The 12,173-nt window shown below is 42.1% G+C and overlaps 1 protein-coding gene across 1 annotated transcript; it reads left to right on the top strand.

Moving 5' to 3' along the window:
* Positions 1–6,361: 6,361 nt before the first annotated feature.
* On the top strand, positions 6,362–11,430 carry galr1a (galanin receptor 1a). Its single transcript, XM_067237289.1, has 3 exons — positions 6,362–7,047; positions 7,253–7,318; positions 10,346–11,430. The coding sequence occupies exons 1-3, from the start codon at positions 6,382–6,384 to the stop codon at positions 10,661–10,663; spliced, it is 1,050 nt and encodes a 349-aa protein (XP_067093390.1). The 5' UTR covers positions 6,362–6,381; the 3' UTR covers positions 10,664–11,430.
* Positions 11,431–12,173: the final 743 nt, after the last annotated feature.

The following is a 12,173-nucleotide window of genomic DNA, read 5'->3' as shown; positions in this document are numbered from 1 at the left end:
TTCCTGTTTTAGGTACAGTCAGTGATGTTCGGGGTGGGGCGGAATGTAGCTACTCCGCGAAGAAAAGTCTGCTGAGCACGCCTGTGCACGCAGGCTCTCGTTATCGTAACATAATCTGTCACGAGATTACTCTTTTTTGAATAAATAGGCTTTTGAACGTTACAATTGTCCTGTACTAATTTGTGTATTATTGTAATAATATGATTATGTTTTTACAGTAAAAGTGAGTGTCTATAGTAAATCAGTCACCTAGCCCTATCTGCATGCTGGCATATAATATTGTAATTTGGTGTAGAGAATTATTTGGTGCCTTTCAATCTTGATTTCATTTCCAACGGTTTTAGTTGCACAATTGTAGCCTATGTTATGGATCCACAACCGGTCACAACAAAACCAATGTCAATTTAACACCAGAGACAGAAAGTTGTGTGTGTCTCAGACCTATACTGTAGCCTACAATTGTAAGTGTCTGTATCTGTGCATGTATTCAACCTTGCACAACATCTCCTCTGTGGTATTGTACACTATTTCTCCCTGGACCAGGATGCTGCTGCTGCTTCCCCTGTTGTCCACTGTGGACCACTGTTTACCATCTCTGCTATCTCGTTCTGCTTGTTTACACTGGTTAACCCTGTAAGACACGATTTAAAATGTCAACATCTCCTTTAGCTCTCCAAACGACCACATATCCATAACCAATGGGTCCTATTGTCTTGCCTTGCAATGCTAATGGTTAAATTTGGTATTTCCCAAAAAAGAAATTAGCAATTAAAGAGCTAAAGGTGACGTAATTTTACAACAAGGGGTCTTACAGGGTTAACTGTCTCCTGGCCACCCAAAGTGTACGAGGGCCCCTTAATATTGGTATTACTGGTAATACCTGGTATTACTTTTGGCACATTTGTACAGCCCATCTGGACTGACGTCTTGTAATTCATTTTTAGGATGTTCAGCCAAGTCAATTAAATTGTTAACTTGGGACTGTTCTTATCAGGAATTCAATTTATTCAAGGACTGTTGAAAAACATAAGGCTAAATGAGACAAGCATCCTTGAAAGTATTTCTTTCATCGTTCCCCATTATTGTTATTTTTTTTCCATTGTCGTTATTTTATTTTAGTTGCTATGTTACCCTGAGGAAAGCGAAGATGTAAATGCCAAGCGCCATTAGCTACATTCTAAATCTATTTATTTTGCCTTGGCACTTATGGGATAACAGTGTTGTGAATATTTTTACCATTTTTTTCCTCAATACAACCTTAAGGGCGTTAATGCCTGGATTTGACTCGAGCCAGTATTGAATTTGATCATAATTGTACATCAGTCTTTGGGCATCACATTGGAGTACAGCCAAACAAATATTCTTCCAAAAGAATGACCACTGAGCAGAGGCGGTTCTAGACAAATTCTACTAGGGGGGCCAAGATGGGGCCAGTGTTTAATCAGAGGGGCACATTAAAAAACAGTGTTTGGATGCGTTGCTTTAATTAATCCGTGAACCTGAGTCACATTAGTTCCGCTATTGGCGCTAGCGCATAAAATTGTAATTACTTTATCAATTTATTTCATTTTTGTTTTATTATTCAGTCAGCTCAGGGGGGGAGGGGGCACAGAGGGGGCCAGGGACATTTTACAGGGCCACTAAGCCCTGTAGCCCCCCATGTAGAACCGCCACTGCCACTGAGTCACAGCATCATAAAGTGAGGAATGTTAAGTTAAACTCACCAACCCTCAACTCCAACTCCCCTTCATCTGTGTTTGAAACGAAAAACATTTATATTTCAATTATAGTTTGTGATTTTGCCTTGACTAAAGCTAAATTGGTATTTACAACCAGGGGCGTCTTAATAGCACTTGAGGCCCCTGGGCTATGGACTTTTTTTTCATTTTTTGAGGCCCCCCACAAGCTAATCGCACAATCGCACGAGCTGCTTGTATTGTTATTTTTTGTGGTAAAAAGTGCCTTGTGTCAACGAAGGGAACTCAGTGCTAGCTTACGTCACAACGTCAGCACACGTTAGCAACGACGCATGGATACAACGTGCATTGCTGTTGCACAGCAAGTATCGTATCGTGCCGTGGTGTACTAGCAGCATTATACATTTAAGCGATTCAAGACTTGCATGTACAGTAAGTAATGTCACAATAAATTATGTATTTAAACTCAAGCTTGTGTGGTGCGTTGCTGTATTCAATGCCACAGCCTAAACTTTATGTCAAAAGAAACGTTAATTTCTGGCGCATTCAAACAATCCCCTCAGTGAAGTTTGGCTAGCAACAGCAGCTAGGCTAGCTTGCTCGTAGCACAATTCAGCTTCTCCACGCAGGACTCTAGACTGAGACCAAAAAGTCGAGTTTGAGGGCATATTTTCAGTTAGAAGATGGTACCGTTTGAATCGCGATTCCATCTGAAAAATACTGCCAGTGACAACGTTGTTAGAATAGCTTGTCTCAAAGGGGGTTCAGCTTGTTTCATATTAAATGGACCCATCTGCAACCGACGCAAGCCAGCACACCCTACAAATTGTACCCTCTCTAGTTTTTGTTACATTTTGTTACATTTTGTTTAGATAAGGGGGAGGGGGGGCCTCCCCTGCCTCCACATACAACACCAGATGCCACTGTAGAGCAGAGTAATGACATCGCGAATACGGACGTTTATCATCATTATTATTTTGTATTATCATTAAGAGGCCCCTGATTGGTCGAGGCCCCGGGCTTAAGCCCAGGTAAACCCGTGCATTAAGGCGCCACTGTTTACAACTATGACTACATTGAGTTATATTTAGTGCTAGGCTACTCCATCAATGCAACAGATACTATCTTGATAATTGTGTTTGGAAGTGTTCCAATTTGTTTTCAAGTAAACAATAATGGAATTATCTTACATTTATTCCCACAATCTATCTATTGTAATACTGTACATGTTTAACAATGTTAAAGTTTACCAGTGTCAATCAATAAATTGGTACATCATAACACATGTCTCTGTTTAAGTGATATGAAATCGGTTTTCAGCATGCAGTTTGGACAAGGGCTGGTTGGTTGTCATGGAGATGTGTTTGCGACCAAACCATAATTATAGCCTACTTTCAGAAATATCTAACGGTTCATCTGAAAGCACATATTGTTCTGACGATCCACAAACTAGATGCCTGCATGCCTCACGCAAGAACTATAAATCTAATTTCCCCGCTGACCTCTATGTTTTTTGTAAAGTAGGATTACATTTGCATTACAGTTACCTCCTTCTAGTCTTTGTTACCTCCTGATTTGTTGGAATAGGCTTTGGCAGCAATTAACGTTTTCTCATTACCCATAATGACATCGAAATACAATTACTCTGATTGGATATTTAAATTCATAGCAAGGTGTTTTCCACTTAGACAGCAGGAAGTTGAGCGATTATTTTGAGTTGTGCCTACTTGTGCCCTGTGTGTGTTTTTCCATCCTATTTCTATGGATCAGATGCAGGTCGCCGAACAGAGCCAGTGTCCCCGCTCAGACAGAGATGGATAACATGGTTATCAAGCAGCTCTGATGTCTGCTCGCTGCTAATCAACTAGAGTGGGGTTAGGCTCGGGGCCCGGGCGACATCGTCACAGCAGGAGCCTTCTTCAAGTAGCACAACAACCGCAATGGGGAGTTAAAAAAGAATCTGTTTCATTGGTGTGGGTTTGTGTCATCGGAAATTCAGAAAGGTGGGACGATTGGTGTGGGAAGTGTATACACCAATGTGGTTTGAACTTTAGAGTAGGCTGATTACTCAGTGGAATATCTGATCGACAATTTGGCTGTCTGACTGTTGACCACACACAGGTAGATCGGCCCTATGAAAAGATTGGAGGGAGTTATAGACAGAGAGAGAGAGAGAAAGAGAGAGAGAGAGAGGAGGAGTCGAAAAACGCACAGATGGAATTGACAACAGGGAAAAAACAGACTCAGACAATCATAACTTATTCATTAGCATATAATCAATGTCAGCTTTATTTAGCTCTAAAAAGACAGCACTAAAAAACTACCTCCGAATCTCTTCAATATTGAACAGCTCCATCTAGTGGTAGGGGATCGTTCTGAGATTTGCGGGGCCGATGTGTAAAGAGCGGCAAATGGCCTGTCAAGCAGTTCTCCCCCTGTGTTTTCAGATTGAATAATAATTCTCTGTGCCTGAATGCCTGAATGGGAATGAATGCTTCATCACCCTGTCCCTAAGTTACAGGACATACCATTGGGAACAAACGTAACAAACGTACACGTTATAGTAATTGAAATTTCAATCTATGATCGAATACATGATTTTGTTTCTTGACACTTTCATTTGTTTGTTAATCTCTGAGTATATTGTGCCTTATTCTCCCTTCTTATCTTTCTCTCTATTCATCCCTTATAATATTTCTCTAGGGTTCCTCCATACCAAACAAAATTACATTCAACCAATACAGTGACCTTTGGGAGAAAAAAAAAATGTTGATTAATGACACACAATCAGATTATGCTGATATTGATGTCCACTTCAGTGTTTGTTCATTCCATGGTGTGCTTTCATGTGCATGCTGTGTGTGCTGCTATGTGACAATGATGTGTATTGTGATTCTTGCCCATATGTATTGATTTATCTCCTGTCTGTGTGCAATTTTTTTTGTTTGAGCAATGTGTGTGATGTCTACGTGTGGTGTTTATTGATATGAGTAATGCCTGTGTGTGTCGATGTGTGAGAAAGCTTGTCGTCGTGCAAAGTTGGTTGCATTACAGAGTGCGTTTGCATGTCTGTCTGCATGTGTGTGTTCTGCGACTGTTTTGAAGCACACTATTTTCTACCATACAATCACTGTCATTGACACATTGACATGGATTGCGATAATGCTGGGTATGTTGAATGTGATCCGTCTGCTGACCCGGCCGTGAGCCCCTCCACCCTGACCCCCTTACTCTCCTCATAATTGCGTCCCGGTTGCCATGGTTCCTGGGATGTTAGTCTGTGAACCCACTGCTGTTTCATTTTCACAAGCAGCTGCGCCCAGCCTGAAAATGCCGGCAAAATCAAGAACGCCTTATATGTCTGAGGTGATGACTGTCTAGACATTTGATGGACAAACAAGTGCTTTTGACAGACATGATTCAAAGCACAAAAACCAGACTTGTGACATGTCTGCTGATCCCTAAATCCCAATAATCTAGACCATTGAAACCACTGAAAACTGCAACCACAAAGAAGTGGTAAACACTGCGATTGTCAGTCACTCCTTGTTTCAAATGTCAAAGTAACATACTGGAAATGCAGTATTTGGAGGAATGTGCTCAAACATGCAGTATTTGTTTGGAATGATATGAGGAGTTATGTATTTTATGGTAATCAAAAAAGGGACATTACGCACATATCACAGTGTGTGTGATACATTGTATCACACACATTGTGTGTGGTGTGTACTGTGGGTTTTAGTTTAACTATGATGGTTAACCCGTATTCGTGTCTCCATTTTCTGCGAATAAATGTTCCTCTAATGTAGTTGTCAGGCAGCAAAATCACAGGAAACAGAGGACCAAAACGAGAAGGACGAGCTGACACGCAAGATGACTAAACTGCGGAGTTCTGGAGTTCTTGTTCCCGATCAGGAACAACAGCACAAGATGCACTTATCCACAGGAGCAGCAATTAAGACCTGATTAACTCAGTTAACCAGTTACTCTTCTACAACGGCGGAGGGTAGGCAATACCAAATGCCACATGGCTTCACTGATTGAGTTCATTCAATCCGGGTTATTAGCAATACAGCCATACAGCATGTTTTATACATTTAATTTGAACCACATCTTCCATAGGATCTAGCATATACTGGCCACATCATACCTACTCTCCTAGCGGAGAATTGAAACATGCTTGATACAAAAGTTACAACCTTGGCTTCAAGCAATCTTTTAACGCTTTATGATCCTTGGGTTAAAAATCGATAAAAAATAGTTATATGGGTGGTACTATGCCGCTGACGTACAAGTTTGGCCCAACCCCTCATATTTTTTTTATAGGTAATCGGAGCGAGGGCGGTATTTGAGCTTAGAGAAAGACGGCGCGCCAGTGAAGACGCATCAAGTGCGCATTGGAGAGCTGAGGTGTCCAGTACGCACGCAGGATGAATAGATGACTTGCTGCACACTGTGAACAAAAAGATATATTTTTTAATTGTAGAGTATTTGTTATTATAGGTAGATTGCCTTATAATTGTCTTGGAAGCCTTACCGGTATAGATCACATTTTACCCTGCTAATGTCATATTTGATTGTGTCGGGAAACATTAGTCTTGAGGCCTAAGTGCCATGCCTGTATGCGTCCTACACTCTTTATTTAGTTTATCTGGCAAAAAGTGTCTCGACAGTAGACAGCGCGATGAACTTTAGTTGCAACTTTAGTGACGAACGGTGGATTCCATGGAACGGAACGGACTACGACGATGCCACCAACAAACTACTTGGGATCGGCACGGATAACTTCATCACACTCCTGGTGTTCGGACTTATCTTTACTCTGGGCGTGCTGGGAAACTCAATGGTGATCACGGTGCTGGCCCGGAGCAAGCCTGGTAAACCGCGGAGCACCACAAACATTTTCATCCTCAATCTCAGCATCGCTGACTTGTCCTACCTGCTTTTCTGTATCCCTTTCCAGTCAACCATTTATATGATGCCAACGTGGGTGCTGGGCGCGTTCATTTGCAAGTTTATCCATTATTTCTTTACCGTGTCTATGTTAGTGAGTATTTTTACTCTGTCCGCGATGTCTGTGGACCGTTACATTGCCATTGTCCACTCGAGAAAGTCGTCGTCGATCCGAGTAGCAAAGCACGCTTTTATCGGAGTGGTGATCATCTGGATACTGTCCCTGGCAATGGCTGCGCCAGTCATGTACTATCAGAACATATTTAAAAGAGGCGAGAATCATACATATTGTTGGGAAGTGTGGCCGGATCAAATTCAGAAAAAAGTCTATGTTGTTTGCACTTTTGTTTTTGGCTACGTATTACCCCTTCTACTCATTTCGTTCTGTTACGCAAAGGTAAGTTAACTTAATTATCTAGTCCCACTTTTCCCTGAAATCGGTACAGAAAATATAATTTTATAAAATATAAGAGAAAATTGTGCGAAATCTTTTTGCAGTAATACATTTATTGACCATGGCATGTTGTGATCATATCAGTAGTTTTTGCTTTTGTAATCTTTATATTTCCTTTTTTTAATGGTCTGCTTTTTTATGTTAACAGGTTTTAAATCACTTGCACAAAAAACTTAGAAACATGTCAAAAAAATCTGAAGCATCAAAGAAGAAGGTAAGTGTGAATGTCCTCCCATTTTCACAATTCAGATGATGTTCACACAGCAAATTTGAAAGTGTAGCACTTGTTCATTTGACTGGTGAGTGTATAGGTCCACTCTCATCATCGTGAACTCTACCTGTGTAAAATGAACACTTTGAAATATGCTTGGTATGAGTACGGTATCATCACCAGGTCAAGATGCTTCTGGAATGTTCATGATGTTCTGTTAAAGTTCTGCTTGGTTCTGATCTGCCATGCTCTGTGTTGGTGTGCTTTGTTATATCCTTTTTCCGCCGTGCTGTACCCTTCTCTTTGTTCTCCTCTGCTTAGCTCTGTCTTTAGTGTGCTCTGCTCTGGTCTCTGCTCTACATTGGTCTCTGCTCTGGTCTCTGCTCTGCTCTGCTATACACTGATCTCCTCTGCTCTACACTGGGATCTTCTGCTCTACACTGGTCTCATCTTCTCTGCTCTATCACGACATCCTTCCCTGGCAGCCTCATTCTACAAAACCCATTGCCTATTTTTTCAATCTTCCAATTCTGTAAAATGCTATCAATTGGGTCTATCTTCATCTGATTTGGCAAGTTTCATATCTAGGGTACAATACAGAGATGAAGGGCAGCAATATGTGAACCCACACGAGTGTCGTGTGCAAGCACTACCCTTTGCCATCAGCAAGTCTATAAAGACCTTAACCTCATGATGAGAAAGGAGATCCCACAATCTCATCAGTTGCGTAACAGAAGGAAGCAGTGAGGTGGAAACATGCGCATATTAAACTGTCACCAACAATGACGTCCTAACCAGTCAAATGACTAAAGTCAACTGTGGCTATTTGTCTCTGGTCAATCAAGATAGATGTTCAAATAAATGAATTGTATTCAAGTGTGTTGGCTAGTAGGTCTGGTCTTCGCCTGGCCAGACGCACCGGTCTCCACATTGTGGCACACGCCCTGTGAAACGTATGTTTGGAGACAGCTGGGACAACACGGCTGCTATCACTGCTTCCCTGAAAAACACCTCTATCTGCCTTAGACACACAGCCCATGGCAGCTGTGTGTCAGACAGTACAGAGGCATGAGGAACAGCTAGCATGGGAAAAAACTAGAATCTCTCTGCCTCTAACAAGCCCCGTGACTCCCGTAACTGGTGGAAGCGAGCAAAACCCTTCGACTACAACCTACCTCCCACCTGAGGATTAATAAGGAATACCACTTGGTAATCCTCACTGGTGGAAAGAGGGTTTCCTATTTATGTTATTCAAACCTAGCCTCAACATTCCTTCTCTGAGGACAGATTCATATTGATTCTTATACTGCATGCCCTTCCTCCAATTAAAGCTCTGATTTAAGGTTCTCAAACATAAATCTAATATAATTTAATGTGCTAGCCGATTTTTTCCCCGAAAAAGATCTGAATGCAGTAAGGGAGAGAAAGCGACCTAAGGAACGGCTAATGGTTTTATTTTTGACTGGCATAATGCTTTTATATTGTATGAAAGAGGTGCCCAGCTCAGTTAAACTCTCATTTAAAGCAGGCAGTCAGGCATTACACGTTTTAAGCAACTTTCCTCTGCCATTTAAATGGAGGGATGAATGCGTCTGGGGATGGATGGTAAAGGGACGACCACGATTCTGTTCTACCCAACACAGGGCCCCGTCTCTGGGGAGCAGGTCAATTTCCTGCCCAATTTTAACTGGTGATGACACCTTTTGAAATGGGATCCAGATTAAATGTACTGCTTTGCCCGGGTGTGTTTCTCTGTGTGTGAGCTTCTGTGGCCAGGGGTATGTGGAAGATAATACTGAAATCTGAAATTGTACGAAAGCCCTGTAGTAAAGAGAAAGAGAATGCTGGCTACAGTTGCAGAAAACAGACAGACTTGATCTGACTACACATAAACAGTCTCCTCTTATCTGATCTTCCCCCTGATGGGGAATTGCTCCTCAGTCCACACCCATCACCAAAGCCTGACCTCATGAAAACCAGACTCATCATAAGTCCACACACAATCTAGGCTCAATCTCTGTCCTTGGAAGCATAATCAACAGTTAATCGGGAAAGCCAAAGACTATAGGGAATAAAGTGGGGGTGTGGTGTGAATCTTAATAGCAGACCATAACATATATAACTATAAGTTGTACTGAAGTCTTGGTGTCATGTTTGACAGTTGAAAATGAATAATTTATAACACGCCTGTTTGAGAAGACAGACGGATGGACTTAAATCACTTCTGTGTTAGAAGGTGAGAAGGGGCTGAAAAGATTTTCCTGTTCTGTTCTTGCCATCTCAAAACAAAAAAGAGAATATTACTCATTTTGCTCTCCCTTGTGGTGTAGATTTCAGTTTTTCTGTCGGTCGGTCTTTCTGTCTCTCTCCGTCCATCTGGCTGTCCATCTGTCTGGCTGTGTCTCCCCTTCCCCTTGTCCCTTTTATACTATCTGTTTCCCCATTTATTTATTTTACTCTGTAATCTCCCTTTATCGTCCTGCTCCTCTCTTTAACCTAAAATCTAGGTCGCAGGGCAAGCAAACACATTTCTAATCACCTCAAGCTCACTCACCATTCCTCCTTATTGTGTTCTCACCCCTTCAGATCTCTCCCACATAGCGTGCTAATTATTTAACACAGCGGTAAATCAATGTGCTCTCACATAATGTAGACTAGAGGCACAGCTGGCCAGCGAGCATGAAATTGACATTTCCAGGAACAGTAAGCATCTTGTAACTTTTTTTAAAGTTGTGGAAAAATTGATTACAGCATCTTACCCTCCTGTTAGGGCAGAGATGGCAGAAATGAAGACTATAGATTATTTTTGCATTACAACTTTATGAAAGGTTATAAGGTTCATAATGCTGATATGTCGGCGACAGTAGATGAGTAGAATCATTTGGAGACTGGATGTATCTTCAATCCCCTCTGCCGGAAAGGATCCTCTTCTGTATCCCAGTGTTAGGCTCCACTTCCTGATACTCTCTGTCTTTTCAGAACTCTTACCCAGATGACGATCGTTCTTCTTGTCTCTTGCTTCTTCTCCAGACAGCTCAGACAGTGCTGGTGGTGGTGGTGGTGTTCTGTCTCTCCTGGCTCCCCCACCATGTGGTGCATCTCTGGGTCGAGTTTGGCTCCTTCCCCCTGAACCAGGCCTCCTTCGTCCTGCGAGTGGCGGCCCACTGCCTGGCCTACAGCAACTCCTCCGTCAACCCCGTCATCTACGCTTTCCTGTCCGAGAATTTCCGGAAGGCCTACAAGCAGGTTTTCCGCTGTCAGATCACTGGAGATTCTCCACTCGACAATATCAAGGAGGCCCGCAGCAAGGCGGACACACCACCCTCCACTAACTGCACCAATGTCTGATCTGAACGCCGGCTCTGGTTGTTCCAGATGGACCAACTGGTCCTAAGCTGCATTCTAGCACCGGGGCATTTGTTCATGCCTCTTTTACCATACACAAGGAGCAGTGTTAGGGTGGGTGTGTACTGTAATTTACACAGGAAGCTATTAAGAGTTTTGAGAGAGGAGTCGAGATGGGTGCAGTGTTCAGATGTGTAAAGCACTGGACCTACACAGTTGTGTTTGATTGGAGTAGTTATTGACATATATTTGCTATTAGGATCTAATGAGCATGAACATTTGGTTTATGTTGGAGTGTGTTGTGTTAATGTGTTGGGGTGGATGTGTTGGATATGTTGAGGTGGATGTATTGAGCCTGGATGTGTTTGCATGAATGTGTTGGGGTGGATGTGTTGAGATTGGATGTGTTGAGGTTGGATGTGTTGAGGTTGGATGTGTTGGGGTGGATGTGTTGAGGTTGGATGTGTTGGGATGGATTGGTTGGGATGGATGTGTTTGGATGGATGTGTTGAGGTTGGTTGCATTGGGATGGATGTGTTGAGGTTGGATGTGTTGGGATGGATGTGTTGGGATGGATGTGTTGAGGTTGGGTGCATTGGGATGGATGTGTTGAGGTTGGATGCGTTGGGATGGATGTGTTGAGGTTGGTTGTGTTGGGATGGATGTGTTGGGATGGATGTGTTGGGATGGATGTGTTGAGGTTGGGTGCATTGGGTTGGATGTGTTGAGGTTGGATGCGTTGGGATGGATGTGTTGAGGTTGGATGTGTTGGGGTGAATGTGTTGAGGTTGGATGCGTTGGGGTGGGTGTGTAAAAGACAGCCCTGAGAAAGGCTGGATCCTGCATCAAGCTACATTCATACCAGCATTTACATGACCCCAGCCTCAACACTCTGGACAGTATAACATGAAAACCACACATGTATCTGTTTACTTCTCTATTAATGTGTCAGTTCATTATGAATTCTTCGGAACTCACCTCATGTTTCTTGTATTGTACTATTGTATGGAAATGACAAGTTAATTAAACAAATTATTCTACTTACAGTATAGGAATTAAATGTAAGCATAAATGTTAGATTAGTGACATTTGATGTTTCTTGTGTTTTGCATTTTTTTTTGCTGGTTATGACAAAGAAATCAAATGAAAATCATATGCTAGATATTGCCCTGAATGTCAGAAATCCGCATGATTTAATATTCCCTTGGAAATGCAATCTGTATAAAAAAATACAAAAAATGTATTTGTTGTTGAAAGTGTTTTTCTCTCCACAGGGGACTGTCAAGGAAGCTCTGTGTGTGTGTGTGTGTGTGCGTGTGCGTGTGTGTGCGTGTGGGGGGGGGGCACACATAATATATTCCAAACTATATGTACCAACTTTAACAGAACATTAACAGCTTTACATACACTTTTAGCATTTTAACAGCAAACAAATTTGAGTTAAAATGATACATATTGTGAATGTGCACTCGGTAAAGGGAAGTAACTTTGCATTTGTTTAACAAATGGACTG

This window comes from Osmerus mordax, chromosome 6 (assembly GCF_038355195.1).
Source record: "Osmerus mordax isolate fOsmMor3 chromosome 6, fOsmMor3.pri, whole genome shotgun sequence".
Taxonomy (NCBI): domain Eukaryota; kingdom Metazoa; phylum Chordata; class Actinopteri; order Osmeriformes; family Osmeridae; genus Osmerus; species Osmerus mordax.
The sequence above is the reverse complement of the archived record's forward strand: the minus strand, read 5'-3'. Positions and strand labels throughout refer to the sequence as shown.

Excerpts from the sequence above, each read along its gene's own strand:
- galr1a (XM_067237289.1), top strand. The coding sequence starts at position 6,382 with ATGAACTTTAGTTGCAACTTTAGTGACGAACGGTGGATTCCATGGAAC. Across the intron at positions 7,048-7,252 it reads TTTCGTTCTGTTACGCAAAG|GTTTTAAATCACTTGCACAA; the intron begins GTAAGTTAACTT and ends TTATGTTAACAG. Across the intron at positions 7,319-10,345 it reads CTGAAGCATCAAAGAAGAAG|ACAGCTCAGACAGTGCTGGT; the intron begins GTAAGTGTGAAT and ends CTTCTTCTCCAG.